General features: G+C 40.6%; 2 protein-coding genes across 6 annotated transcripts; both read left to right on the forward strand.

The window, feature by feature from the left end:
* Positions 1-6,140: 6,140 nt before the first annotated feature.
* nup58 (nucleoporin 58) lies at positions 6,141-19,307 on the forward strand. 4 transcript variants are annotated; one of them, XM_084033240.1, is made up of 14 exons: positions 6,141-6,544; positions 7,104-7,276; positions 7,400-7,432; positions 7,528-7,800; positions 8,113-8,281; positions 8,408-8,473; positions 8,832-9,006; positions 9,562-9,641; positions 9,845-9,963; positions 10,199-10,281; positions 10,517-10,718; positions 16,011-16,094; positions 17,360-17,455; positions 17,841-19,307. In XM_084033240.1, the coding sequence occupies exons 1-14, from the start codon at positions 6,465-6,467 to the stop codon at positions 18,005-18,007; spliced, it is 1,800 nt and encodes a 599-aa protein (XP_083889366.1). In that variant the 5' UTR covers positions 6,141-6,464; the 3' UTR covers positions 18,008-19,307. The 4 variants fall into 4 exon arrangements, with proteins under 4 accessions (XP_083889366.1, XP_083889368.1, XP_083889367.1 ...); XM_084033242.1 differs by lacking the exon at positions 17,360-17,455; XM_084033241.1 differs by lacking the exon at positions 16,011-16,094.
* A 620-nt stretch (positions 19,308-19,927) lies between these two features.
* Positions 19,928-27,255, forward strand: ropn1l (rhophilin associated tail protein 1-like). Of its 2 annotated transcripts, none has more exons than XM_084033624.1 (6): positions 19,928-20,047; positions 20,885-21,017; positions 21,566-21,689; positions 22,436-22,597; positions 23,200-23,375; positions 26,699-27,255. In XM_084033624.1, the coding sequence occupies exons 2-6, from the start codon at positions 20,887-20,889 to the stop codon at positions 26,808-26,810; spliced, it is 705 nt and encodes a 234-aa protein (XP_083889750.1). In that variant the 5' UTR covers positions 19,928-20,047; positions 20,885-20,886; the 3' UTR covers positions 26,811-27,255. The 2 variants fall into 2 exon arrangements, with proteins under 2 accessions (XP_083889750.1, XP_083889751.1); XM_084033625.1 differs by lacking the exon at positions 26,699-27,255 and adding an exon at positions 24,026-24,472.
* The last annotated feature ends 341 nt before the right edge of the window (positions 27,256-27,596 follow it).

Raw genomic sequence — 27,596 nt, forward strand, 5'->3', positions numbered from 1 at the left:
TAATTTTTTTTATTCAGGGTAAACCGGCGCACCCGGAGTAAAACCTGATGATGTTATCTAATTCACTTTTTATGTGGGAACGGCCGAATTAATTAGATTTTTATTCAGGGAAAAAACCAGCGCACCCGGAGTAAAACCCGATGATGTTATCTAATTCACTTTTTATGTGGGAACGGCCGAATTAATTTTTTTTATTCAGGGAAAACCGGCGCACCCGGAGTAAAACCTGATGATATTAGTTAATTCACTTTTTAGGTGGGAATTTCAACTGTTACACTCTGGTCTAACGTTGAGTACTGGGAGGCGAGCTGTTGTTTGAGGGTGACCCGCTCTGTGCAGTAGGCGTCTTTCTTCGCCCTCATCGCCGTACACTTCGCCTCCAGAGCTTTTTCCTTGTCAGCTCTCTTGGAGAGCTTCTGGAGTTCCTTACGAAGTTTCTTGTTCTCCTGCTTGGCGTTGTTCTTCTCCTCCCTTATGTGGTCGTAGACGGCGGTCAGAGGGGTTTCCCCCCGGAGAACATGACAAAGCTCCACACTCTGACTCTGCAGAGCGGCGTTTTCTCGGCTGAGGGCCTCGTACTCCGACTTCATGGCCTGGTGTTTGGCCTCCACGGCTCGTTGGTTGGAGATCGCTTTCTGCAGCTGCTGCAGCTCTGTCTGCAGAGTGTTGTTCTCCTTTGTGAGAAACTTACTCTCGTCCATCATGGATTTATAACTGTACTTTAACCCGTTCAGGAGTGTGACTTGTTGGTTCACACTCTGGATTTCTGCAGCGATGCGCTCGTTCTGCAGCTTCATGGCGTCTGTCTGTTCCTTCAGCTTCTCGTTCTTGTACTTCATAGCGTGGTGTATGACCTCCATGGCTTGTTGGTTGGGGATTGTTTTCTGCAGTTGCCGCAGCTGTTTCTGCAGAGTGTTGTTCTCTTTTGTGAGAAACTTACTCTCGTCCATCATGGATTTATAACTGGACTTTAACCCGTTCAGGAGTGTGACTTGTTGGTTCACACTCTGGATTTCTGCAGCGATGCGCTCGTTCTGCAGCTTCATGCCGTCTGTCTGTTCCTTCAGCTTCTCGTTCTTGTCCTTCATAGCGTGGTGTTTGACCTCCATGGCTTGTTGGTTGGGGATTGTTTTCTGCAGTTGCCGCAGCTGTTTCTGCAGAGTGTTGTTCTCCTTTGTGAGAAACTTACTCTCGTCCATCATGGATTTATAACTGGACTTTAACCCGTTCAGGAGTGTGAATTGTTGGTTCACACTCTGGATTTCTGCAGCGATGCTGTCGTTCTGCAGCTTCATGGCGTCTGTCTGTTCCTTCAGCTTCTCGTTCTTTAACTCCCATTCCTCATTGATGAGGAGCTTCTTGAGGGCTTTAGAGTGGAGTTCTACCAGGACTTTGTTTCGTGCCACCAAGGTTATCTCTTCAGCTTCCAGCTGAGCGTGAACTTCCTGTTGGCGGTCTTTGAATAAGACCTTCTCATTGACAACCAGGGTTATCTGTTTCAGGTTTTCGTTGTCAATTTGCAGAGCTTCAATGCGCTCCACTTTTTCCTGGCACGCGTCACGGAGGCTCTTTAATCTGTCGAGCTCTCCTTTGAGACGCAGGAATTCTTGCTGCAGTTCGGCATTTTGACGTATCGCATCTTCTTTGTATGTTAACATTGCGTTTTCTCTTTCCAGCAATGCTTTCTGGTCCGTGAACTGTTGGTTCATCTCCTGAATCCCGCGTTGCAAAGCCTCATTCTGCTGGCTGATTGTCTCCTTCTGAGCTTTGGCAGCGCTGTAAGATTCCTCCAAACGTTTGACGCGCTGCTTCCTTGCCTTCAGCTGCAGGAGTTCTTTCTGCAGGATGGTGTGTTGGCAGCTCATGGCTTCGTTTGAAGCCTTCATGTCATCGATGTTGACCTGCAAGGCTTTTTCATCCGGGAGGTCTTTGTGAAACTGGTGGATTTCCTGCTGCAGGGCCTGGTTTTCCTCCCCTAGTTTGTGATATTTCTCCTTCAGGGTGTTGAACCTGTTGGCCATACCTGCCTGTGTCTGGGAGATATCCATCTGATCCATGAAAATGTTCTCTAGAATAGCTTTAAAAAAAAAGTGTTTGTGTTTTCTTTGTTGAAATCAATAAATAGGATACAATTACAAAATATATTCCTGAGATCTCATATAAGGTAGTATAATCATAATAAATAAAACAAATTAAATAAATAAATATCTGTATCTAATACAGTATAATTATGTCAACATAAATGTACGGTATGTAATAATCTTTGCAGTCTTAAGTTATGTCTGCAAGTTATGTGAATGCTTTATAAACATTAGATCAAAGGCAGTGACATCATCAGTGACATCACTGCTTTTACATCAAAGGGACAATAGGTTCCGTTTGCCGTGACATCACTGCCTTCCTGTCCAAACCACAATAGGTTCAGGTTGCCGTGGCAACAATGAACTAGATGCATTTCATGCATTAGAGACATTCTCTATTTCAACAGGGGCTCCCCAGAGTTACTGCAGGGGTCCCCGAAATTATTTGATCCCAAACCTTTTTTTCAAACACAAAATGTAAATATGTCCAAAATCATTACAAAGTACTGTTATACATGGAACTATAGGCTGCACTACACATTATTATTGTTTAATAAGGAACACAGTTTTATATGATATGTAACAGGGGGTCCCTCAACTGGGTCTCTATAGGCATTGAAGACCTGTTGTAAACCCATTGGATGATCGCTTCCTACCATTAACGTGTCCTTCGACCTTCCTGTCAGATACTTGCTGGTGACGGCGGGGGAAGACCGCTACGGGAAGACCGCTACGTGAAGACCTGGGACCTGAGGAGACCCTACGACCCCATCACCGTTCAGAAACGCTATCTGATCACCGAGATCTACTGGCCTCTGAACACACCGGGCCTCCTGCTGGCCCAGGAGAACGCAGTGTATGCAGTTTTTTTTTTTTTTTTTTTTTTTTACTTTCTAAAGTGGCGGTCTTCTCCTTTAAACTCAGTCTCATCACGTCTTCTCTTCTTCTTGCCTCTGTTGTTTTGTTTTGTTTTCTAGGTTCGGCTCTCAGGGAGTTCATTACTTTGACCATTACCTGCGCCCCATCTTCGTTGTTCCTCGGTTTAGATGTAAATATCTACGTATGTTAGCGCTGCTTGTCTGTGTCTCCGTCCAGTCCATCTACTACACCGAGTGGTTGAACAGCGTGGTGACAGCAGACAGCCTCGGGGAGCTGATGTTCTCCATCCTGCCTCACTTCGGCCTCACGCCTCAGTACATCAAACGCACGCTGGAGAGACGCTTCGTAAGTCAATATGTGTTTTACAGATTCAACGTTGGACTACAACGCTCAGGAAGACCAAAGGGAACGCAAGCTAATTCATCAAGTTGAAAATCTTTACTGATGTTTATTGTAAAGTGATTTTATTTGACCTTTATTTTCTTCGAATAAAAAGTACAACATTTACATAACATTAAAATATCCATCCATCCATCCATCCATCCATCCATCCATCCATCCATCCATCCATTGTCTACCGCTTATCCTGTATTCAGGGTCGCGGGGGGGCTGGAGCCGATCCCAGCTGTCATTGGGCAAATGCATAACATAAAATTTGTCATACAAATATGAAACAAACAAAACAAATCTATAAAAAAAGTTTAAGGAGGGACAGGAGGAAGCTTCTTTACATCATCACATTTCATTTACATAAAGCTCATATATCAGGGTGAAATAATCATTATAATCTGAATATGAGATATATTTGCATCCAAAACAAAACAATCAAAAACAATAACAAAATACGGGAACAATTGGTGGAGAACAAAATAACTCATAATATGACTCAGCAGTTTTTCTGTATGAACTCCCAACAATGACTAGGCTATATTATATTTTGGAGTTGTGTATGTTTGCTAATAGGATCTAACATTAATGTACTCGCCTCCCCGTCTTCAGCCCGTCTATTTCACATCTCTGGTTCCTCACGATGCAACTAAAGACCAGGAGATGGGAGGAGTGGAGGGGGAGGGAGAGCAGGGAGGAGGACCGGATGCTGCATCTGAAGGAGGGAATGAGAGCAATGATGAAAATGGAGGAGGAGGAGGAGGAGGAGGAGGAGGAGGAAAGGATGAATGTCCCCCTCTGCTGATCTCGACGTACAAAGAGGCCATGAAGAGATACTGCCTCCATCACATAGACGCCGATATGGTGGGTTCATCCATCCAAATATATATATATAAATAAATAATCTCCTTCTCACCCCTGGTGGGGTGGTATCTGAGTCTTCCTCAAGCTCGGGTCCTCTACCAGAGGCCTGGGAGTTTGAGGGTTCTGCGCAGTATCTTGGCTGTTCCTAGGACTGCACTCTTCTGGACTGAGGCTTCAGATGTTGTTCCTGGGATCTGTTGGAGCCACTCTCCCAGTTTGGGGGTTACTGCCCCGAGTGCCCCCACTACCACGGGGACCACGCTAGCCTTGACCTTCCACATCTGTTCCAGCTGCTCTTTCAACCCTTGGTACTTCTCAATTTTCTCGTGTTCCTCCTTCCTGATGTTGTCGTCAGCTGGGATCGCCACATCTATCACCACCACTGTCTTCTGCTCTTTGTCCACCACCACTATGTCCGGTTGGTTAGCCAGGAGCTGTTTGTCAGTCTGGAAGCTGAAGTCCCACAGTACCTTGGCCCTGTTGTTCTCAGTCACCTTCTGTGGTATGGCCCATTGGGATTTGGGTACTTCTATTCCATACTGGTTGCAGATGTTCCTGTGTACTATCCCAGCCACTTGGTTGTGCCTCTCCATGTATGTATATATATATATATATATATATATATATATATATATATATATATATATATATATATATACGTTTACAGGCAGCGGAAGAGAGCGTGTTGGAAACGCATGAGAGACACTGAGTTGAAGGCAAAGCTGAACATGGACCAGATGCCATTGGCAGCACTACACAAGGCACACACACACACACACACACACACTGTTTCTACAACACGTTCAGAAGGAGGGAAGAGGAAGATGAATACCAGGGCGACAGAGGAAGGAGGTGAGAGATGGAAGGAGAGCCTCCTCCCTCTCCTCCCTCCCCTCCTTCTCATCTCCTCCCTCTCCTCTCTCTCCTCCCTCCCCTCCTTCTCCTCTCCTCCCTCTCCTCTCTCTCCTCCCTCTCCTCCGTCTCCTCCCTCCCCTCCTTCTCCTCTCCACCCTCTCCTCCCTCCCCTCTCCTCCTTCTCCTCTCCTCTCTCTCCTCCCTCTCCTCCCTCTCTTCCCTCTCCTCCCTCCCCTCCCCTCCTTCTCCTCTCCTCTCTCTCCTCCCTCTCCTCTCTCTCCTCCCTCTCCTCCCTCCCCTCCTTCTCCTCTCCTCCCTCTCCTCCCTCTCCTCCCTCTCCTCTCTCCCCTCCTTCTCCTCTCCTCCCTCTCCTCCCTCCACTCCCTCTCCTCTCTCCCCTCCTTCTCCTCTCCTCCCTCTCCTCCCTCCCCTCCTTCTCCTCTCCTCCCTCTCCTCCCTCTCCTCTCTCTCCTCCCTCCCCTCCTTCTACTCTCCTTGGCCAGTAGGCTATTACACTCAACAAAAGTGTTTGCAAATGATACAAAGGGTGGTGTAGAAATTTAAACTTTAAAGTAAGTGGCATGAAAATGTTGCTTATTGTAAAGGTATTTATATGAAATATACGGCAATGTCAATCATGATATATTTGCAGTATAACTTTTCGATAGTTTATATCCAGCAACAACAAGAAAGGACAAAAAGTAAAGCCAATAGAATAACAAACAGATGATTCAGAAAACAAATTGGACCATTTATGGCCATATTTCAGAAACTGACAAGTAGCACAAAATGACTGAAAAAGAATGTCGGCGTCACAGGGGAGATCATTGCGCAGATAGTGTTTGAATTATTTTGCAAATAAGGGTGTTAACTGATAGCGTTTAAATCTAGCTTTTATTTTGAAAGTAAAGTCGGGAAGTTTTTGTAAACGTCGGCATGTTGTAACAACCATGGTAACAACGACACTGGCTTGCACCTTGCGCATGTGCGAGCCATCACGCGACACAAAAACAGCAACACGGACGATGGGAAATGTAGTTGAAAAAAACATTACCCGAAATGCAATATCCTTCGGTGAAATACCAGGCGGGGAATAGGAAAAGCAACACCATGCGAGAATTCAGCCTGCGATAATTGGCGGTTTTAAACATCTAAAAACAAAAGAAAGCGATACAAAAACAGATGACGCGCTGCAGATGTAACGGTAGTGTGATTTCGGAAAACCGACATTTTTGTATTGTGTTTTGAGAAAAGGCAAGATCGCGGATTTGGCCCTCACGCGGGCATCTTTCAGAGCTAACGTTACCTAGCGTGTTTGCTGGGTTGCTCGCTGAGCGTCTTCATGACAGGCTGAAGTCCAGATCTAGTTCGTCTTGAATGTGTGCCTCTTAAGACGACATGTCTGGCTTTAACTTCGGAGCAGGGACTCTTGGTTCCACCAACACTGGTGGGGGATTCGCATTTGGGGCCGCAGCCAGGTAATTGCATATTTCTACTAGCCGATTTAGCTAATGTTAGCATAGCCTCACTTGACCTGACGTTAGCATGTAACACAACTTGGGCTTTACAATATTGACATTGCCTGAGTTGCTGGACGTATCGTAAAGCTACATTGTGAAGAACGCTAATATGGGAGTATAAGTTGTTGCTTGGTATAACGTTAGCTATCTTGCAATAGAATCAACTAATCGATTGTCCAATTAATTACTGCTGTAACGCTGCGATTTCCCATTGCGGGATGAATCAAGCTGTCTGTTTGTTGTGTACTTTAGTCATTTTTAGCATAAGCAATTGTAATGTATCACAGCTTTCACTTTCACTCTTAACAAACTGCAGGTTTGTTGCAAATAAGTTAAATGCTGGAGGGCATCTCCCTAGAATTGACATCCTTCTATTTTCTACAAACTTTTATTAGAAAAAGAAACTATTTGCATTACTGTGACACATTATCTCTTGCTTCTTAAAGTTCTTCTTGACTCTAGTATCATGGAAGAACCGTGATCATGTGACTGAATTTACTGCATTTTGCCTCATTAGTGCACCTGTTGCCAATACTGGTGGCTTCTCTATTGGAGCTGCTCTTGGTACAGCTGCTACAACCCTTGCCGCCACCAGCACAACCCCATCTCTTGGTCTGGGAGGCAGTCTCTTTGGTCAGAAACCTACGGGATTACCTACAACGGGATTCTCTTTCAACACACCTGCCTCAAGTAATGATTTCTCACCGATTACAAAAACAATGCCCATGACAAACTGACATGAATTCATATGTATTTAACATGTCTGCTTGCTGTAGACACACACCTTATTTTGTGATGTTGTTCTCTTTTTAGATGCTGTTGCACCCACTGCAGGCCTTACATTAGGTATGTTTGTCTTTCTCTGATATTTTTAAAGTTAGATATTGGAAAGATAATGGAAACGGGTTCTAACCTTGACTTCTACATATGCATTCTCTCAGGTGCTCCAGCCGCTACAGCTGCAGCCACTGGCTTTAGCTTGGCCTTCAACAAGCCCACCGCCTCAGCAACACCATTCTCCCTCACCGCCGCTTCCACCGCCCCAACAGCAGGTTTATCTTTTGGCTCTGTCCTGACAGCCACAGCTCCACAGCAGCCTGCAACAGCAGGTTTCGCCCTTGGCCTAGGTGGCGCAACAACAACCACCGCAGCAGCAGCATCCACATTAGGCCCAGCACTGGGCGGGAGTCTATTCTCCAACACTTTGTCTACAGGTGAGATGCAAACTGACAACCTGAGCTTGTCCACATGCACAGAAATGGTGAAGCTCAGCACAATGGCAAAATTAAGGGTTTTTGTGTATTATATCTTTTTGGTCAGTGCATAGGCAATTAAGTGTTGACCTTTTCACAGTGCTATGACTTCTGATTTTCAATGAGGACAGCATTGTTTTAAACTGTTATAACTGCATTTTGTGATTGTGTGATTTAACCATCTTAACCAAGGACTATTTTAGAGGTAGTTCTCGAACTCGACAAGATTGCACTTTGTTATAACTTACTGTATATGTTTACCTTGTGTTGCAGGATTGGGTCAGGCCACTCTTGGAGGAGTAACTGGGTTAACTTTGGGTTCTCTGTTGGCTGCCTCCACAGCAGCATCAGCGGCTCCTGCCCCAAGTATTGGCTTGGGAGGTGTTGACTTCAGTACTTCCTCTGAGAGTAAGAGTGACACATCATCTGGAGCCAATGCAAAGTAAGTCATGTTAAGAACATAACGGGTGGTTATTTTTTGGCTACCAATACTGTTGTGTATATGTAAGATTTGCATGAGCAAGATTTGCTTTGTTTTATTGATAAACACTCTCTCCTTCTCCCTCAGGGACAGTAAGGCTTTGAAAGATGAGAACCTGCCCCCAGTTATATGTCAGGATGTCGAGAACTTCCAGTAAGTGTTGTTGTATGTGTGTCTATATATGTCTCATAATTTGATCCACGCGCCTGGGCACATTGCTTGGGAGGATTGCATCATATTTGTTTAAAGATGCAAACGTGTATTATTGTTCTAAAGGAGATGTGACTCATTTGGTTTGTGTGTTGTAAACATGGCTAGAAGGATCCTATAATCATAAAGGATGACCTCTATTTATATGGCTTTTTAGGAGTTTTCCCAAGTGCTGGCCAATAGCAATGTAAAATCCATAATTCACTTTGAATTAAAATATACTATTACTAGTGCACCGATGATGTTTGCTGGAAAATATTTTTGTGTTGAGTAAAACATTCTCTTCCTCTATTTTTAATAGAAAATTTGTGAAAGACCAGAAACAGGTTCAAGAGGACATCAGCAGGATGTCATCTAAGGCCATTTCTAAAGTCCAAGATGACATCAAGAGCCTCAAACAGCTTCTCTCTGTCAGTGCTAGCGGTCTACAGCGCCAAGCTTTGGCAATTGACAAGCTAAAGTTGGAGACAGCTCAGGTAAAAACAGTACATCAGCACAAACAAGCCCAAGTGTGAGAGGTCATATATTAGACATATGTTAGAGGTCACTGTAAAACTATGGTGGGTCGACGTAGCCTAATCATTCTGCATAAAGATTAGGCTTTATTTGGCTTTGGTACTTGAAGTATATTATATATTTTACTTAAATAACATTTTGAATGCATAACTTGTTCTGTAGTTAATAATCAATCATAAACGCATTAGTTGTATTTGCATATGAATCGTGATGACATGGCAAAATTCACACTCACAAAGCAATGTAAATGGGACAATGTCACACAACGAGTTTCAAGAGGGATCGGGTGGGTTTGTGATATTGATGCAGAAAGATGGGTATATATACTGTATATATAAAGCAAATGGGACTTGAAATGAGAGGAACTGTAATGAATTGGTTCGGTTATTGGCCTTGTCTGTTACTCACACCTCGTGAACTCAAAATGTGGAAAGCGATCTCCAAGACAGAGATGGAATCCTTAATGTATATAAAATGTCTTTAACTTTCCTCTTCTTCTCCTTTTTATTTTTAAGGAGCTGAAAAATGCTGACATAGCACTGCGTACACAAAAGACTCCTCCTGGACTTCAGCATGAGAACACTGCTCCATCAGAGTAAGTAAGCCACCAGATAGTAGTGCTTAAGCAAATCAAAGGGGTGTGCGCTTTAGTTCAGCTGGTAGCTTCTTGGCATGTAAAGCCAGTAAACCCCTCTTTCGCTAGTCTCTCAGGTGTTTTCTCTATATCATATTCTATACATCAGTTTTCATCACCTCATGGATTCGACAAAGTAATATGTGTCATTTTTCTGTGTGTAGTTATTTCCGTAGCTTGGTAGAGCAGTTTGAGGTGCAGTTGCAGCAGTACCGACAGCAGATAGAAGAACTTGAGAACCACTTGACAACGCAGAGCAGCGGCTCCCACATCACCCCTCAGGGTAAGTGGACATTTGTCTGGACTTTTAACAAAAATTTGGGAGTGTGTGTTTTGTCATGTGTTTTGAATTGGCATGAATTAACATATTTTAAATTAACATTAAAGCTGATCAAATCTATAGTCAAAATATACACTTTGTTCCAGTTTTCTGACCTTTGCTGATCATTATTTTTTGTGACCTCCCTCTCATCTTTGTATTGACACACCTCAAACACTGCACTCTTGTCTGTTTCCAGACCTGACCATGGCCATGCAGAAGTTGTACCAGACATTTGTTGCACAGGCTGCCCAGCTCCAGTCTGTTCATGAGAATGTCAAGGTCAGTTGATTTCCTCTAGCTTTGTCTGAAAATGATTAATACTCTCATCAACTTTCTTTTTTTTTTTAAATGTATTAAATAATGTGTAATGCTGTGTGATAAGGTAGTATTGTGATAATATGATCATGTTTACAAAAGGATGGTCCAGATGGGTCTGTAATTTAAAATGTGTGCACAACACGTTAATTCCATTCTTGTTTTGGTCTGTCCCTGTTGTTTATGTCTCCTATCATAGATCTTGAAGCACCAGTACCTTTCCTACCGTCGGGCCTTCTTAGAAGACTCGACAGACGTCTTTGAATCCAAGCGGGCATCCAATAGGAAGTGGCAGAGTACGCCGCGAGTCACGACTGGACCCGCCCCATTCTCCAGTGTGCCCAATGCTGCAGCCGTTGCCATGGCAGCCACGTTGACCCAGCAACAGCAGCCAACTCCAGGTCTGACTGCCTACAAGTTCTAGAAAGTTTTCCTCCTCACCTTAAAATGAAAGAGGGATTGGAGAGGCAGATGTTTTGGCGAGGACGGGATAAGTGTGTTTTTTTTAAAATGAGGCAATCATGGGAGTAAAAGGTCAAACAGGGACAGAGGATGACTAGAACCAATTAAAAACAAAAAAGCCTTTGCTGGTGCCAAGCTATTGTGTCTGTACTTTTCTAATGAAAGAACGTCTCGAGGAAGGCAGAGATAAGAGACATCTGTTGCTAAACTCCGACAGGAAACCTTTGTGCTGCCTTACCCTCTTGTTATACTTAAACAAAAAAATCAAAACAGACAAATGTCGCACAAATTCTTTCAGTAATACCAAGCATATAATAACTTATTTTACCTAATTTCTGTGCCCTCTCTAAAAGTATGTTAGAGCAGGTTTACGAGGCTGACATTACTGAGGAAATGATATAATGAGAGGAAAAAGTCCACCGCTCTGTTGTACTCGCGTGAATCTTGAAGTTATAAATGGAGCTTCTACATTTTATTTGAGTTAGGGCTCTGCTTATTGAACGGATACTTGAAATTAACCTACTCAATGAAGGTTGTCATGTGAATGGATTAGAAGCATTAGACTTGCTGTGTGATTTAGATATACTTAGAAAACATTGTCTCAACGATTACACATTCAGACGTCTGTCGTTTTTTTATGTTGTGTTCAGATTGTCTCCGGGTGATCAGTTGGTGTATATGGTATAAATGTATCAGAATGTAGCTCCTACCCTCTGCAGTCCAACTGTCGAGAGGTATGGAAGCTCAAATTGATCAGACGCCAAATGGCATCAGCTTACTTCACTGAAAATACCGGACTGTTGAACATTTTTCAGAACAAAATGTATACAAAGAATGTATTGCCATTGTACTTTCAAGCATGGAGTTTCTCTTGTTCGGGGTCTTAACAGTAGTAGGCCCAGTTTAAACGAAGACCCATATTTATAAGCAACCATACTCTCAGTAGTTAAACTAAAGGTCTACATCAACTTGTATTTAAAAAAAGACAGTCCTGTTTATTAATAAAAAACAGATGTATTCCCTTAATGTCAACTATCATACAGATGTTAAATTACTTCCATCTTCTGCCAGTGAAAACAAATGTTTATAAAGATTATTCTACACAGTAACACGTATTATCCAGCATAAGCAGACAGGTGAAGACTGATCTTTTTTTATTACACATACTGCTTACTCACAGATTGTGTCAGAAGTGTTGGGAAATTGACCTTTTTTTTAGGGCATGACGATTTATGTATCCCAAAAATACTTTAATAACCCCACACACTAATGCCGTAAATACCTAATAAAGCAGGTCATATTGTTTCAATCACGTCAACACTGAATGGCACACAGTCACTTTTTAAAAACATTTTACAACTATGTTAAGAGTAGTGCCCATACTTGTTGTTGCTACATCTCTGAGGTGTGAAACAAAAGTTCAGCCTTTTTTGTAGGCTTTGGTTTGTAGGCCATTTTACTGGCGTATCAGGGCACTCAAATACTATGAACAAACTAAGCTACTACGTATATTAGCATGGTTCTGCAGGTTATTTTCTGTCTTGTAAACTTTTGTTGAGATAGAATTTAAAAGTTTGAAAGCAATATTTTAATTGGATGGGGCAGCATGGTTTAAACATTCTCACATGCAAAGTTACAGAAATTTCAGCTTGTTTTTTTTTTTAATTTACAAATTTCTGCCTTCTTGTTTTCACAAAAAAATCAATTCTGCTTTGACTGCCATCAAATCCGATAATTGCCAATTGTTAGCCACACATTGATCATCTATCCTATTTAAGTAAGTGCAAAGTAGGGATGGGCATATTTTACCAATCCATTGTTTAATTCCAATTTGCAGCAAAAACAAAACAAAAAACAGCCCTTCTCAAACAAGTCCTATTGCCACAGTAGGTTACCTCCACGTATGTGGTAGAAGTGCACACTACCTTGGTGCCTGCTGAAGATTTTGTTGCTTTTTCATTTTTATTTAATAGAAAGCCAAATACATTTCTGATAATTTGTTTATTGTAACCCCTCTTTTCTGGGTGTGCTAGCTGTCTAAAAAGACTGCATCGTGCTGTAACTTATTTCTAACTCATAGCTTTGCAAATTAATTAACCCCAGGGTTGGGTACTAGATTACAAGATTGCCTTTTAATGTCAATGATAATATTTAGCAGGTTTCCCATTTTTGTTACCAAATAGTGGTTATTCACTAGTATTAGACTCATTTCATAGACTAAACCTAATCACAAGTGGTTGTCTTGAACTCTTCAGTATTTATTCACCTATTTATTTCTATTTTATTTTTTTGTTTGTGTGTGTAACTTAGTCTGTTGTTGGAATGGCATAGTGACAGTGGCCAGTATCACAGCACTTAAAACTAAGACCATGCAGCTGGGTGGTGCTGACTTCAGGCGAGTTCTTGTTTGACCCGTATACTCAATGGACACAAGGCGAAAGGTGCCAAAAGACTCAGGGCTGAAAATATAACCTATTTAATTACCTGAACTAAGCTAAGATACTGTCTTTCCATTACTGCACTTAGTCTGTCTAAACGTGGAAGTGACACTGATGACTTTATAAAATAGCCTAAATGAACTGGTGTGTTCAGTATCAAGTATTAAGTTGATTGGAATGTTGAAGGTTCATTTAAGATATGGATAGTCAACAGGGGCAAAAACGGTCACTGTTTAACACTGCATTTGCTTGGTTTGGCTGGATGGGGCCATGCCACTGTTGGTTGGTTTAAGTTATTTCACGTAAGGGCTTACTGTCGGTGTAAGAGGGCTGGATCATTTCACATTCACTTCAAAGAAAATGTAGACTTAAAGTGCTGTTGCCAAGTTGTCACTGTTTCAGGTATTTTATTCAAGTTGGTGGTACTTTTTGCGGACCGTTTGCCTAGAGAAGTTTCTTGGGAAACTTTCATAGAAAATTAACATTCTCGTTAGTTTGATTTCCATTGATCGAGACCAGTTTATTTGGTAGTTCAGAGGAGAAAAATCATTTTTGCTGCTCACACTGGTCCTTCAGTACCAGTAAGACACATTGGTGCCAAACTAAATAAAACTGTTCAGTGTCGTCATGTTGTAAATCCACATCTCTTTCTTGTTATTTCCTACCATTCTATGGTGAAAGGATCCAGTCTTGCTTGATATTGAGTTATATTGATTGAGATACTGGTGAGAGCATAGCATGTTGACCCTCTGAAGAAGAATGAGGATGACAATGTTCATGTAAACTGGTCGGTTCCCTCTCTGTCACATATCTTTATATTGCTGCTAGTTAAAGTGGTGCTTGGAGAACCCAACCTAGTTGATTCTTTCTTGATGCAGCTGCTGCGTTTAGAGAGAGAAACTGCTGCTTTGGACATTCCAGTCCTCCGTTTGACACCTTTTTGTAGGATTGAGATCCAGTTTTGGGCCAAGCTGGGCATCTGTTTGCTAGACTCCCAAGTAATTTAGCTTCCACTTTACCTCAGTCTTCCACATCTCTACAGACGTACTTGGCACAACAATGGAGATTTAAAATATGTGATAATTATTGGTCCGTCAAAGCTGTTGGGACCTAGAAGGTGATAGTGGAAATTTAGCCTCCTTATTCTTGTATGTTGGGTATCTTAATATCCGACTGCTGGATTTTCTTGAATGCCATTACGGAAGGAATTAAAATGTGAAGTTTTTTACTTTTTGGTGGATGGTTGGCACAGTAACAATTTGCATACAGTGCTTAACCTTGACGTGAGTTATTCTGAAACTCAATAATGATTCAGAATTGTGCATATGGTATCCTTCATTTTCTCTGTGATGTTGAGCTTCAGCACAGCAGTTCCCTGAAATGGGTCCCAATATCGCAGATAAGGGTCTGTTTTTATATTCTCGAGTGGCTGTCACAGACTGTTTTGAATGTTTTTTCTTAATAATTTACGTTTGACCATTTATCATATGCTTACGTTGTGCTTTTTGTGGTGGCTTCTGGTGGTATTTCTGTTGCAAGTTGTGTTTTTAGGGGTCTTTGTGACCTCTGACAAGCTATACATTTGCTAAAGCTTATCTGAAAACTAGACTGAATCTCTTACATCATCTTAACAAGTCACCTCACCTAGGTCAGACTTGATCACAAGCTACAAACTAAAGAAAAGTGGTCTGTAGCTTGCTATCATGTATACATTTATCAAAAGTGCAGCTTTTGTGTTTAGAAAACAAGCACCAAGAATATGGCTATTACGTCTAAGGATACACTGGTGAAAAGTGTTCAAACACAAACCGTGGACAGTCATTCGATTCCTGTTGGAAGGATGGCCTGAAACTTGACCACATTGACTTCCAAACTGTAACATATCACTGAGTTTTCTTTTCTTTTCTTTTTTTAACCAGTTTACACTGAGGCGGTCGTAGATGCCAAATTCACCTTTCTTATCTAAATCTCGAGTGCTTTTACTTGTAGATGAATGTGTTTAAACGTATATAACCAATGCCTGTTGATACAGTATATTTAATATATAATATGGTGTGCCTTTTTAAGCTATATTCAATAATTGTGTGATGCATTTTTGGCATATGCTAGTTCATTCACTCTCAGAAATCTTGAAAATTTGGAAACTTGTCAAATGCAGTAGCAGTTAGCAATTAACAATCAATTCTGTTCTGTTTGTTTGTGTTTTATGTAAGTGGAATTGCATATTAAATTGACAATAAATCCATTTTTAAACAAAGAAACTTTTGTCCTTGTTTCTTTTCGACTGAAGTTCTTTTAACAATGCAGACTAATTGGAAGCCTTACAAAATCTGATTACATAAAATAAATCACATAGTGGGAAAAGAAATAACAGGTCGACAAGTTTCTGAGTGAAAGAACTAGCAGCATGTATCCAGTTTTTCAGCAATGTGACTTGTACCACTGATTAGCTGAACTGTTATAGTCATAAAGTACATATATAGGCTACTTGTGCACTTCACTTGTAAAAGCATGGTGCATTTTCTCTTTCCCCAGTTACACTGTAGTATTGTTTCTCAAGCATTACTGTTGTATGGATTACTTGGTTCCTGCAGTCTTGTGATGTCCCTACAAATACAACCACTATGTCAGATGTCTCTTTTACAAGCTATTGATTTTGTTCTTGCATTTAAGAACTTTAAAATGGGGTATTGAATACCGACACATTGAGTTTTTTTTTTTTTTACCTGAACCACGCACACAAAATGCAGTAAGAGGAGTAAAGCATATGCTCTCTCTCTCTCTCTGCCTTAGGGACCCATGCACCCTTGGGGGCAGGGTTTGGAAATCCCTTTGCCTCGGCAGTGGGCACTAGCTTGGGCTCTTCTACCCTTGGAGGTATTACCTCTGCATTTTAAAACTTACTTCTCCCTTTTGTTGTACAGTTTACCATTTCCCTGATGCCTCCTAGCTTTTGCCAAGCAGCCTTTTTGTTTGAGGTCTTTGTGTTCTCCTGTATTGTGTGTGTGTGTGTGTGTGTGTGTGTGTGTGTGTGTGTGTGTGTGTGTGTGTGTGTGTGTGTGTGTGTGTGTGTGTGTGTGTGTGTGTGTGTGTGTGTGTGTGTGTGTGTGTGTGTGTGTGTGTGTGTGTGTGTGTGTGTGTGTGTGTGTGTGTGTGTGTGTGTGTGTGTGTGTGTGTGTGTGTGTGTGTGTGTGTGTGTGTGTGTGTGTGTGTGTGTGTGTGTGTGTGTGTGTGTGTGTGTGTGTGAGTGTGTGAGTGTGTGAGAGAGAGAGAGAGAGACTGGTGTGGTTAAAGCGCGGCAGTTTTTCTTTTTTTTTTTTCTGTTCTGTTCTTCCCTGCACAAGAGGTCCAGTGCGTTCACACCACATGTAAGCTGAGCAACCACTTGCCACAAGTCTTTTACATGTGACAATTTCTTTGCTTAATGAGGAGAGATGTGGCCAGATCAATTCACCAGTCTGCTGGACTGAAGTAATGTTCTACCTTTTTGGATGTCAGCTTGTGATTCCACTTGGCCGAGTAACTTGGCAGTGGGGGATCGAGTGGTCTGAACGCACATGAAGTTGGTGTGTTCCCTCGTAGTTGGTGTGTTTGGTTGGAAAAAGCTTTCTCATGTCGTTTTTCTCCCTTTGGCCTTGGCTTTGCCATGCAGTGTTCTACGAGTACTGTTAAGAAATTAAGCTGTGCTTAATTGAAGTTGTTTAAGTTGGGGCATTTGCATATGGGTAATTCTCTTCAAATTAGATGGAGGGTTTTCTTTACATTTTAGCTTTTGTTCAACATTTAGGTATATGCTATTTGACACATTTGAATTTTGAGCTTTTCATAGTGTTTTACCCCTGGGAATTTGATAGGGGCACAGACTAAGCAGTCCCCCATAGTATATACATGTGAATATTTCCATACTTAATCTTAAAAAAGAATAATTAATAGATGTTATTACGTGTTGTAATTTGTTGCCTCATTAAAAAAAAAAATTAGAGCTGGTTGGTTTCAGGTGGCATATACATCCATTTTTTTTTAACTTAATTTGAAATTTAAACAAAACCCTCTATCTGATTTGACACAGATTGATTGTATCCATTGTTAGTATAGGCTGTGTCCTTAGACCAAACTGACTTCCATGTCACTCTCTCCCACAGGTTTTGGTGGTGGGCCAGGATTTGGTGGGGTGGGGACTGGGGGGTCTTCTTTTGCCTTCTCCACCAGTAAGCCCACAGGAGGCAGTCTCAGTGCAGGTACATACGTACTCTTTATACCCCCTTCACACCCAGCCCCCCAAAAAATGACACACAACTACAAGTACAGTTGTGTGTCATTACAGAAGTAGTTGTAGAAGTACAACTACAGTTCCTGAATTTGATTTGATTTGGTTTCCTCTGCTGAAAGTAGGCTTTGTCGACAACATTATCCTAGACTAGTAAGCCTTTTATGCAAGTGTGCTGGCATACATATTGTGAATGTGGGGTTTTTCAACAGGTGGACAAATCTGTTCACAACTTATGCCGTATTTCATTTTGACACCCTTTATTTGTATCTTTTATTTGCGCCGTTACTTTTGTTTTCTCTGACATTTATTATGTTCTTCTTTTGTCCCATGTCCACTGTCTCTTGCTTTTCTAGGTTTTGGTAGCAGCAGCAGCTCAGGCTTTAACTTCAGTAACCCTGGGCTCAACCCCTCGGCTGGCCTGACCTTTGGCGTGTCGAACCCAGCTGCTGCAGGCTTCGGCGCAGCACCCCTTCTCCAACTCAAGAAACCCCCTGCTGGTAATAAAAGGGGCAAGAGATAGAACCAAGGAAAAAGAAAAACCCTGTGACTGACCAGCGTGGGGTTTTAAGCGGGTAAGGCCTGGTCTCCCAAAAGCATATAAGTTCAGTATCCAGCTACGAAACAAAGAAAATGGAAATCTGAGGAAATCATCTGTGTTGGGATTGAATCCACCATAAAACAGCAATGCAGAATAATACATCACATAGGGGTTTACACTCAATAAAAAATCTCATTGACAAACGAGCATGATCTTTCAAATGGTCTGTATCCTCCACTGATTTGATTCCATTTAATTTGATTCCAAATTGCAAAATCCTGAGCAGATATTACCCGTTATTTGATACAAAAAGTTAAAATGGTGTTTGCGTGATTTTAAACATGAGTTTGTCCATTTGCGTAGACTCAAAATCCCAGCTGCACACTATAATTTGTAGCTGTAACAATGCTTTTGGGAATGCTAGCCATGGATATAGCTGAGACAATTACAAGTTCAGTTATCTGTGAGAAATTGTTTTTGTCTGAATAGTATACAAGATCAATATGCTTTTGTGCTTTTGAGGTGGACAGCACAGTTGGTTCCATTGAGTTACACATACTGTCAAACTGCACTTGAACGCCTCTCAAATGATCGTCGTCCAGCGAAGAGTAAGATAACGTAAAGGGAACGAAGCCTAGGTTATAGTTGGTTTGGAACAGTTTGGTCCCTGCCGAAGGTGTCAATCAGGAGTATTATTCGATCCTAGAAAGCTTTTTTAGGCACAGGAGAATGTCCAGGGTGGGTTTTTGGGGAAGAACAGTTTTATTTTTCTATCAAGTGAAGCGAGAGATGACATTCGGGAGGGGTAAAAAGGGGACTAACACCTTGGGATAGTCCATTATCTAGTCCACATAACCTCTGTTGTTTTTGCTAGAGTCCATCCTTATCTTTGTTTAATAATGACTTTTAAGACACATTTAGTTTGCCCAAATGTTAGAACTTGGGAGAGTAAACGCTGTGTTTGTGTTCCATGGCCCCATTAAATGTTAAGTTGGATCTGAAAGCGAGTTGAAAAGTAGATTCTAGCTACTCTTGTCAGACCTGACAGTGATTGTGTGAATGTGCATGTGTGCTTATTGCACAAGTATGCATTTTGTCTTTCTGGTCTGTCATAGTTGCTGAGTTCTTCTGAGTGTCTGGTATGGTTGGGGGATATTCTGCTTTTTTTAAATTGTCCATTTATGTTTATCAAATACTTGTAGTTGTACTATTATTTTCCAATCACATTCTGTGTAAACCTGTATTTTCAAGAAGCTGTTTAATAATAAAATCTTCAATATGATATTTTGCCTGTTTTTGGCAACACTTCAATAAATGTGTGTATTGACACAGAATGGTGTCTGTTGTTATGCGTCTGTCAGAATGGATCACCTGATTGGGGACAGTATACAGTACCTAAATCTGACAATGGAAACACCTTCATTATTGCAACAATTTATACCACTTTTATGGTACAGATTATGTCATCATTACCATAGTGTCCTTTATATTTTCCTCGCTATTGCACAACTTAAACTTTGGTATAACTTGAAAGTTGTACCAAAGAAAACGGGACAATCATGTCATTCTCCAAAAAGGTATCAAATATGTATCAAATAAAATTCAATTGTCTTTCTTTAATCGGTAACAATTCTACTGTCAGCATGAGTCAAAGCTGTCCATATGTCGTGAGACATCTATGTTATGAATTAAACTGCCTTGTGATTGCCCCAAACAGTGTCTATAGGAGTCCATGTGTTTTAAGTGGTATCAGTAACCCGCAATTATTGTCATTTTATGTCGAACACAGTTGGAAAAGTGAATTTTCCTTCCTGAAAACCCTAAGCAGAAGGGGACGCTGGTGCACTTCACGAGGTATTACATCTACCCTTGGAAGAGAAGAAGAAGAAGGCCGTTGCTATGCGACGACGCTGCAAGCAATACACTGCTCGAGTGTTAGCTAGGTTTACATTAACATTATTTGAGCTAGCCAACCGTATTTAACATTTGGCGTTTTTTAATATTCATCATTCAACAATCCAGGTAACGTTACAGCTTTTGCAGTTAAAATTAATTAAAATTAATCATAAAATTAATTAGTTAAAATTAATCATAAAAAAAACTCCCGATATTTGCAACTTTAGCATAAGGTTAAGGAATATTGAGTTGCGTTATTGACGTAAGCTTTATAAATTGACTTAAATCAATGGAACAAATAAGCCGTTACTATAATAATAAATTCGGTTATTCCGTTTCTTCTCCGATCTGCTTCAAAATATTCATGCAGAGTCACGTCCTGAACACAACTGCATAACAAAAAGTAGAAATGCATCGTCAACACAGAATTGCTGTCTTGACCCGTTGCTACCACTTCTCAGCTTTTGAGCTACATTTAGGGCACAAACATATGTTACATCTTATTCTTACTTACTGTAAAACGCTATGTGGGCTACACATTTTGGGAGATTAATGGCAGATTCAGAGACAACTTTAACAATATACTCCCTTGCCGTATTTCTCCGTTAACGTATCCAATCAGGTATGAACGGGAGCTTCGACAACGCTAGTGCAATCATACAGTTATGTATTTGATAATAATATGTGTAGTAAAAGCATGAATACCTGTAGCGTTGTAACCTTGTAACTCTTTGCCACGTGTTGCTGTCACGGTCTTTACCTCCGCTTTCAAACTTAGTTTAACAGCAACATTGGATTGCTAAATAAAAGAAAGCATTGAAATGGCATGTCATTGGTGTGGTTATTTACATTGTGGGTAGTTTTAAGTGGCCAAGAAGCTGCCACTTTCTTTTCTCTCAGATATGCTAGCCGCTAGAATTCATCTCTGCTAATTGGACTATATTGCAATGTTTTATATTGCAGCCATGCCTCTTCCAGACACAATGTACTGTGCCCAGCAAATCAACATCCCTCCCCAGCTGCCAGACATCCTCAAACAGTTCACCAAGGCAGCCATCCGTACACAGCCTCGGGATTTACTGCAGTGGTCTGCAGCGTAAGTGTCCATCTCTGTCATGGTGGTTTGGTGGAGGGAAGGGATACATGTGATGACATTTTATTTCAGTCTCTTTAACAATACTGTAAATAGTGTCTGAAGGCACCATTATATGGAAAGGCAGGGCCTTTTCACCTTTGCATCTCCCATCTTTGCATTGACTGACTATAATTGGATGTCAGGGGGTTCCGTGTTACCGCAGTGGTTAAACTATCCCTAACAAAGTAAAAGTACTGGAACTAATTTAAATATAAAGCATATGTTTTTGTACCCCTAAGGACTGTCATATCATCTGTTATTTTATTGGCCAATGTAGCTTGGCAGTGTTTACAGCAAACGACAATAAAGTGAGCCATATGGTGAAACAAAAAACAATTCAAATGTCTCCTGGGTTACAAGATGTTTATATGCTATTAAAGTAACACCAGGCTCTGACGCTTTTCTGAGATGCTGAAAGCCAAACCATCGTGTGTGTGTGTGTGTATATATATATATATATATATATATATATATATATAGTAATAATGCATGTGTGTATCCTTGCCCAGGTACTTCAGTGCGCTGTCTAAAGAGGAACCTTTGCCTATCAAGGATCGGGTGGAGATGCATGATGCCACCCAGAAGACAGACACTGGGCTGACTCCAGGTCTACTAAAGACTCTCCATAAACAGGTACTTTCTCCACAGCATGACCACACCTTATAGAACTGATCCCATAATCGTTGGCTTCATGCTGTTGGATAAAAGGCAATATCTTGCATATTTTCCAGTGTGCTCTACAATTTTAAAACTGCATGCCCTCGGCAGGCTGCATTCTGTTATTTATTACTGTTATGTGTTGTTATTATTAGTTACATTAAGTTTAATATCCATATTTGCTTGCACGTGTATTCTTTTTTTATGCGTATCTGCATGTTGCAGAGACAGTGTTTCCCCATGTGAATCATTTAAGTTTTGTATTATTGTTAACCTATTTTATCTCACCTGGGGGCATCTACTGGCATCTTGGTTTGGTGGATTAATTAAAAAAAAAGAATAATTAATATTTCCTTAAAGGCCAACACTTAAGCAACGGTCAGAATGCTGCTCTCTTTCTGTCTCTATGCCAGTAATGTTAGTATAATTGAGTTATAAATAGCTTAAAACTGTGTTTTCTTTACAAACATAAAGAAAAGTATTCTGACATTATGGCCATAAATCTACTATAAATATAAGTATATTGTTGTTTGACAATCAAGACAATCTTGCCGATAAAGAAATCGTTAGTATGCATGGCGGCATCATTCCCCATTATCCAACATTTATTTCAACAAATAATACTGAATAATTACTCATTTTTCTTTTTTTCTTTTTATTTATCTGGTAAACTAGATAACCTCCTTTTTTCTTCATCTCTCCTAACCCCCTCTTACTCTTAGATGTCCCCAAGGAAAACATGCAGCAAGGAGGAACTACTGGAGAAATGGAAGGGTTTGTGTTTCCCCATGGATCAGCTGGAGACCCTGCTGTCGCTGGGCAGCTTTGGCTCAGACATCTACTGGATGGAGTTTTTTGCCCTGGGCTGCAGTGCTCTGGGAGGGGTGAGATGTTACATAAGGCTAGATATAAATGCGAACACCACTTTATACCATATCCTATTAGGCTTAAAACCTACTGTGGGGCCAAACACAGCTGGAGACCCTCAAAGAGTCTCTTTTCTTGTTCATCTCACAGTCTAGTCTTCTACTATTTAGACGAAATCCAGACGTCCATGATCCAGACTTCAAGGCCCATCAAGATCCACATGCTGCAGAGATAAATCCTTCTCTGACTCCTTGAATCTTGGCAATGGTTTTAAGGCAATCATTTATTTCAAAGTTGCAGATAGAGCAGTAGAGATAGATTAAAGTTTTTCTTTACACATGGAGAACTTTGCAGATGATGACTCAGAATCAGCACTTCTGTACTTCTACTTGAGTATAAAGTCTCTATGCACTTTTGACACCTCTGGAAGGCTGTGGCTGCTGTGTATGAGGCTGTTTACACTTTAACCACATGAGGGCAGTCATGTTTCACAGGCTGTGTTTTGGTAACCATCCATGTGTGCATGCATATAAGTTGTGATCCTATTTGCATGTGTTTGTGGAGTATCTGGTCTTTTGACAAAATCCTACTGTGTGCTTTTCTGCGTACACTTTCTCAGACCCTCATGAGTGCTCTGAAGTTTGCCTGTGAGATCCTGACAGAGGACGAGGAGGGCGGTGCTGCGAGGATCCCGTTCAACACCTTTGTTGAACTCTACACCTATCTGTCTCATCTGGACGGGGACATACCACAGGATCACGTTGACAAATTCCTCAGCGGCCTGAAGTCACAAGTGTAGGTGCCTTCCTCACTTTATCCACTAGCAATAAGCACAGTAGATTTAGGTGGCTGAAAATAAGGCTTATTTTTCTCATTAGAATCAGTTCTACTACAGTAAAAACATTTTTTTTCTATTTAGATTTGCATTCTCCCAGGTCATATGATATCTACAAGTTTTAAATCAGAGGCAACAGGTGTTTAGATTCATGTGGCACGTACCAGCAAGGGCAATTTTTGCAGATTTATTTAACAAATCACCGGGACGTTGATGAGGTCAAAATGTCAGTACTCAAGATTACAGCCAATAAATATTGTGCTGCTGAAAATTACACAATATCACCTTTAAATTTCAATGCAATCAATTCACAGTGGAATTGTTGACTAGAAATGCATTTCAAAACTTCAAATTATATAAAAAGATGCAGGCCATGTATTAAAAACAACTTTAGTCTGAAGATATGCTGCCAATCTATTTTCTGCAGTAATCAGTCTGGATGTGCTGAAAACTGCTTTAGCACTTTTTTGGCCCAACATTTTAGCCAGTAAATGTTGATAAACCAGATCCCCCTTGTCCTCAGATGATGTTGTGATATTCACTGTTGTGAAAATCCATATGCTGCTGAGTAGAGCTGTTGCACTGATAGACTGGTTTTTCTGCCCAACAGCAACAAGCAGAACGGCATGATTCAGGTTTCCAACTTCTACATCAGCAGGAAGTGAGGGAAGGAGAGAGTAGAGACAGCAAGCAATGGACAACAGGAAGGAAGGGATACAAGTAACAAAATGACAGTTATCAATTAATAAATGGGCATGCTAATGCTTTTTCAAACACAGCTGTTGGTTCATTACCTAGAAATTGGCCCAATTAATTGTTAGCATCAGACACCGTGGGTTATTATTCATCATTGTCCAACTGAAAAAGGCTGCTATTTTGAGTCAGGCTGGATTATTTTAATGAGTAGCAAGATAGGCACACAGCTGCCTTACACAAACTGTCAGGTGGAGTGTGTGTGTGTATGCTTTTGATTGCCGGTTCCCTTACGTCTGGGTTAGCCAGAGTTAATGTATCATACACACAAATGATCAGCTAGCAGCCTCACCGCATTTGGCCTCTCTACTGACGTATTCATTTCACCCAGCAGACCAAAATAAGGAGAGGTATGGAGATAAGCTCTGAGGGCACAAGAGTGTGATTTTCAGCTTGGGTTAAACATCTAAAACCCCTCGTGTTTTGTGCACTCCTACATGCAATATTAGAAATGGGCAACTGTAAATGCACACAGGTTTATTACGCCAGTCTGAAAGCACACACAATTGCATGCAGGGCCAAGATATCTCAGAGGGGCACACCCAGTCTCTCTGAAAGTCAGCAGAGATTTTTAGTTGTGTCATTTTGTGAGTATTTCATCACGTAGAACAGGAAACAGGCTCAGTTCAGTCACAGTTGGCAGTCGGTTGTAGGGGTGGATGACACACACATGGACGCACACACATTCACACGCACACACATATGCTTACCCCTTGCAGGATTGTAGGTGTGGCTGAGAAAAAGTGGGTTGGAGGACAGATAGTCCCTGATAACTGCAGGCTCTCCACCCATATGACATAGAAGCAAAGGAATTTTTGTCAGGGCTTAAAACAGAGATCTTTTGTGAACCAGTGAAATACAGTTTAGTTCATGAAATAAACTAAACTAAATAAAGCTTCTCAGTATATGTTTTTGATACAGATTGTTTCTTTTCAGGTAGAGACTGAGACATACAAAGGTATACAAAGATTTGGCATTGCAAATCAATACTGCTATGTGATTTCATTGTAAACATATGTTTGTCTGATAACAGAATACAACCATATCATGGGTATGTGAATAATCCTGCTTGAATAAAAAAAAATTGAAACTTATAATGTTCAGCATTGCTCAAGATTTTTCCAAGAAACTATTGGAAATTGGAAATAGTTTTAAGTTACCAAATTAAGGCCTGGACACTTGCCACTTGATTGTCTTTTTTAAACTTCGAAGTCCCATCCAGTAAGCAGCGTTAATGCGTTAAAAATTAGTTAAATCCACAAATTAATCATCCTGCGTTAACGCGTTCATTTCGCCATGCTATACTATGTTATACTATAGCATGACTTTTTCCATCATATACAATGACATATTTTATAACTTTTTTTGACATACTATACTGACTTTTTTCCACATACAATACTATGACTTTTTCAACATACTATATTGTCTTTTTTCAACATACTATACTATGACTTTTTCCTGAATATTTTATGTCACACTATACTGTGCCTCTTTTTTTTGCCTTTTTATATCAAACTTTATTATGACTTTTTTCTAATATGTTTTGGGCATGCTGTACTTTGCTTTTTTTATGACTTCTGATGATATATGATACTACACACAATTACTTTTTAATTACACTTTTCTGCCATATATTTGATTTTTTTATTATGCCTTTTATAGTACACAATACTTTGAGTTTTTAAATTATTTTTGATGTACATTACATACAAAGCTTTTTAATGATATTTTCATGGCATAGTATATTATGCCTTTTGGCATTCTATGCATTTTTATTGCATACTATACTTTTCATGATTTTATGACTTTTTTTAAAACTTTTTTATACATTTTATACAACATACTTTGCCATGACTTGTTTAGGCATACATTTACAACATTTTACACAACAATGACATACTATACTATGACTTTTTAGGACACTTTTATGACATACTATACTATGACTTTTTAAAGATATTTTTCTTGGCATACAAAACAATGATTTATTTTATGACATTTTATTGTCAGACATTACAGCTCCACAAGTAATGATCCATTGTTTTAATTTGGGAGAATCATGATGTCATTGCAAAGAAGTAGTTTATAAATCTCTGCTCTTTGGTGGACCTTGTTGCACAACCCTTAATCTTTGCTAACATCACCAGGGACATGATGAATGTAGCTAAGCAATGTGAAAGAGACAGGAGAAGAGAAAGTGGACACAAAGGCTCCATTTTAGTGCTCCTCTCTGTACCTGTTGTGTAACATATTTAAGGATAAGGGCAAACATGATTCATGCTGTACTTGAAAGTGTTGTTTTGTTTTGTTGACATCCTTTGTTCGGAAATTGGGTCATATTACATTATTTATTTAAACAAAAATTAATTGTTGGGCATGGTTGTTTGTATAAGTATGTATGATTTTTGTTTTCCACAGTCTTAATCTTAATAACAAATTTAATGATTTCATAAGTCAACAGTAAGATGTATTAACCAGGACATTTGCACAAATGTTATATTAATTCTAACAACATACTATGTTCCAGGGAAATCCAATGTGGGATGATAAGACCTATGAACTTTATCCATCGGCATGATATGGACTCAACATCTCCTGGATCGTCAAACTTTTCAAGAGAAACCTTCATAGCTGAATAAAAACTACAAAATCATCAAGCAGTTTAACAGTGGTCAAGATCTGAGCTGCAGGGTGCAGCCTATGTTCGGTGGTGGAACCAAAAGGGAGCTTCAGCTGGAAACGCGTGCGCCTTCATTCTATCTAACTAATATCGTAGAAACATGGTCATTATGTCATTGACACCACCTTTACTTTCCTCAAGCAATGTTTCAAAATATGGATGTGATGTTTACAACTCTCTATTATCTTTAAGTTGAGGTGGCATGAACCAGCAGAAACCTCCAGGCCTACCTGTGACAGGCACCTGCCAATTAAGCAAACACCCCAAAGCATTTTTCTATTAGCCTAATTATCTTCTGAATGGAAAATGATCCCACAATCCCACTGTGACACACATTGGAAGATATAAAATGAACTCATGTGGAACAATATATTACTTTGTATTCCAAGAGAGAAGTTGGAGATTTGGGCTGCACGGTGGTGTAGTGGTTAGCACTCTCGCCTCACAGCAAGAGGGTCCCGGGTTCGATCCCCGGGTCGGCCCGGGTTCCTTCTGTGTGGAGTTTGCATGTTCTCCCCGTGTAAGCGTGGGTTCTCTCCGGGTTCTCCGGCTTCCTCCCACAGTCCAAAGACATGCAGGATGGGGATAGGTAAATTGGTGACTCTAAATTGCCCGTAGGTGTGAATGTGAGTGTGAATGGTTGTTTGTCTCTACATGTCGGCCCTGCGATAGACTGGCGTCCTGTCCAGGGTGTACCCTGCCTTCGCCCAATGACAGCTGGATGGAAGTTGGAGATTTCCACTGA

Source organism: Eutrigla gurnardus (genome assembly GCF_963514095.1).
Source record: "Eutrigla gurnardus genome assembly, chromosome: 18".
Lineage (NCBI taxonomy): Eukaryota > Metazoa > Chordata > Actinopteri > Perciformes > Triglidae > Eutrigla > Eutrigla gurnardus.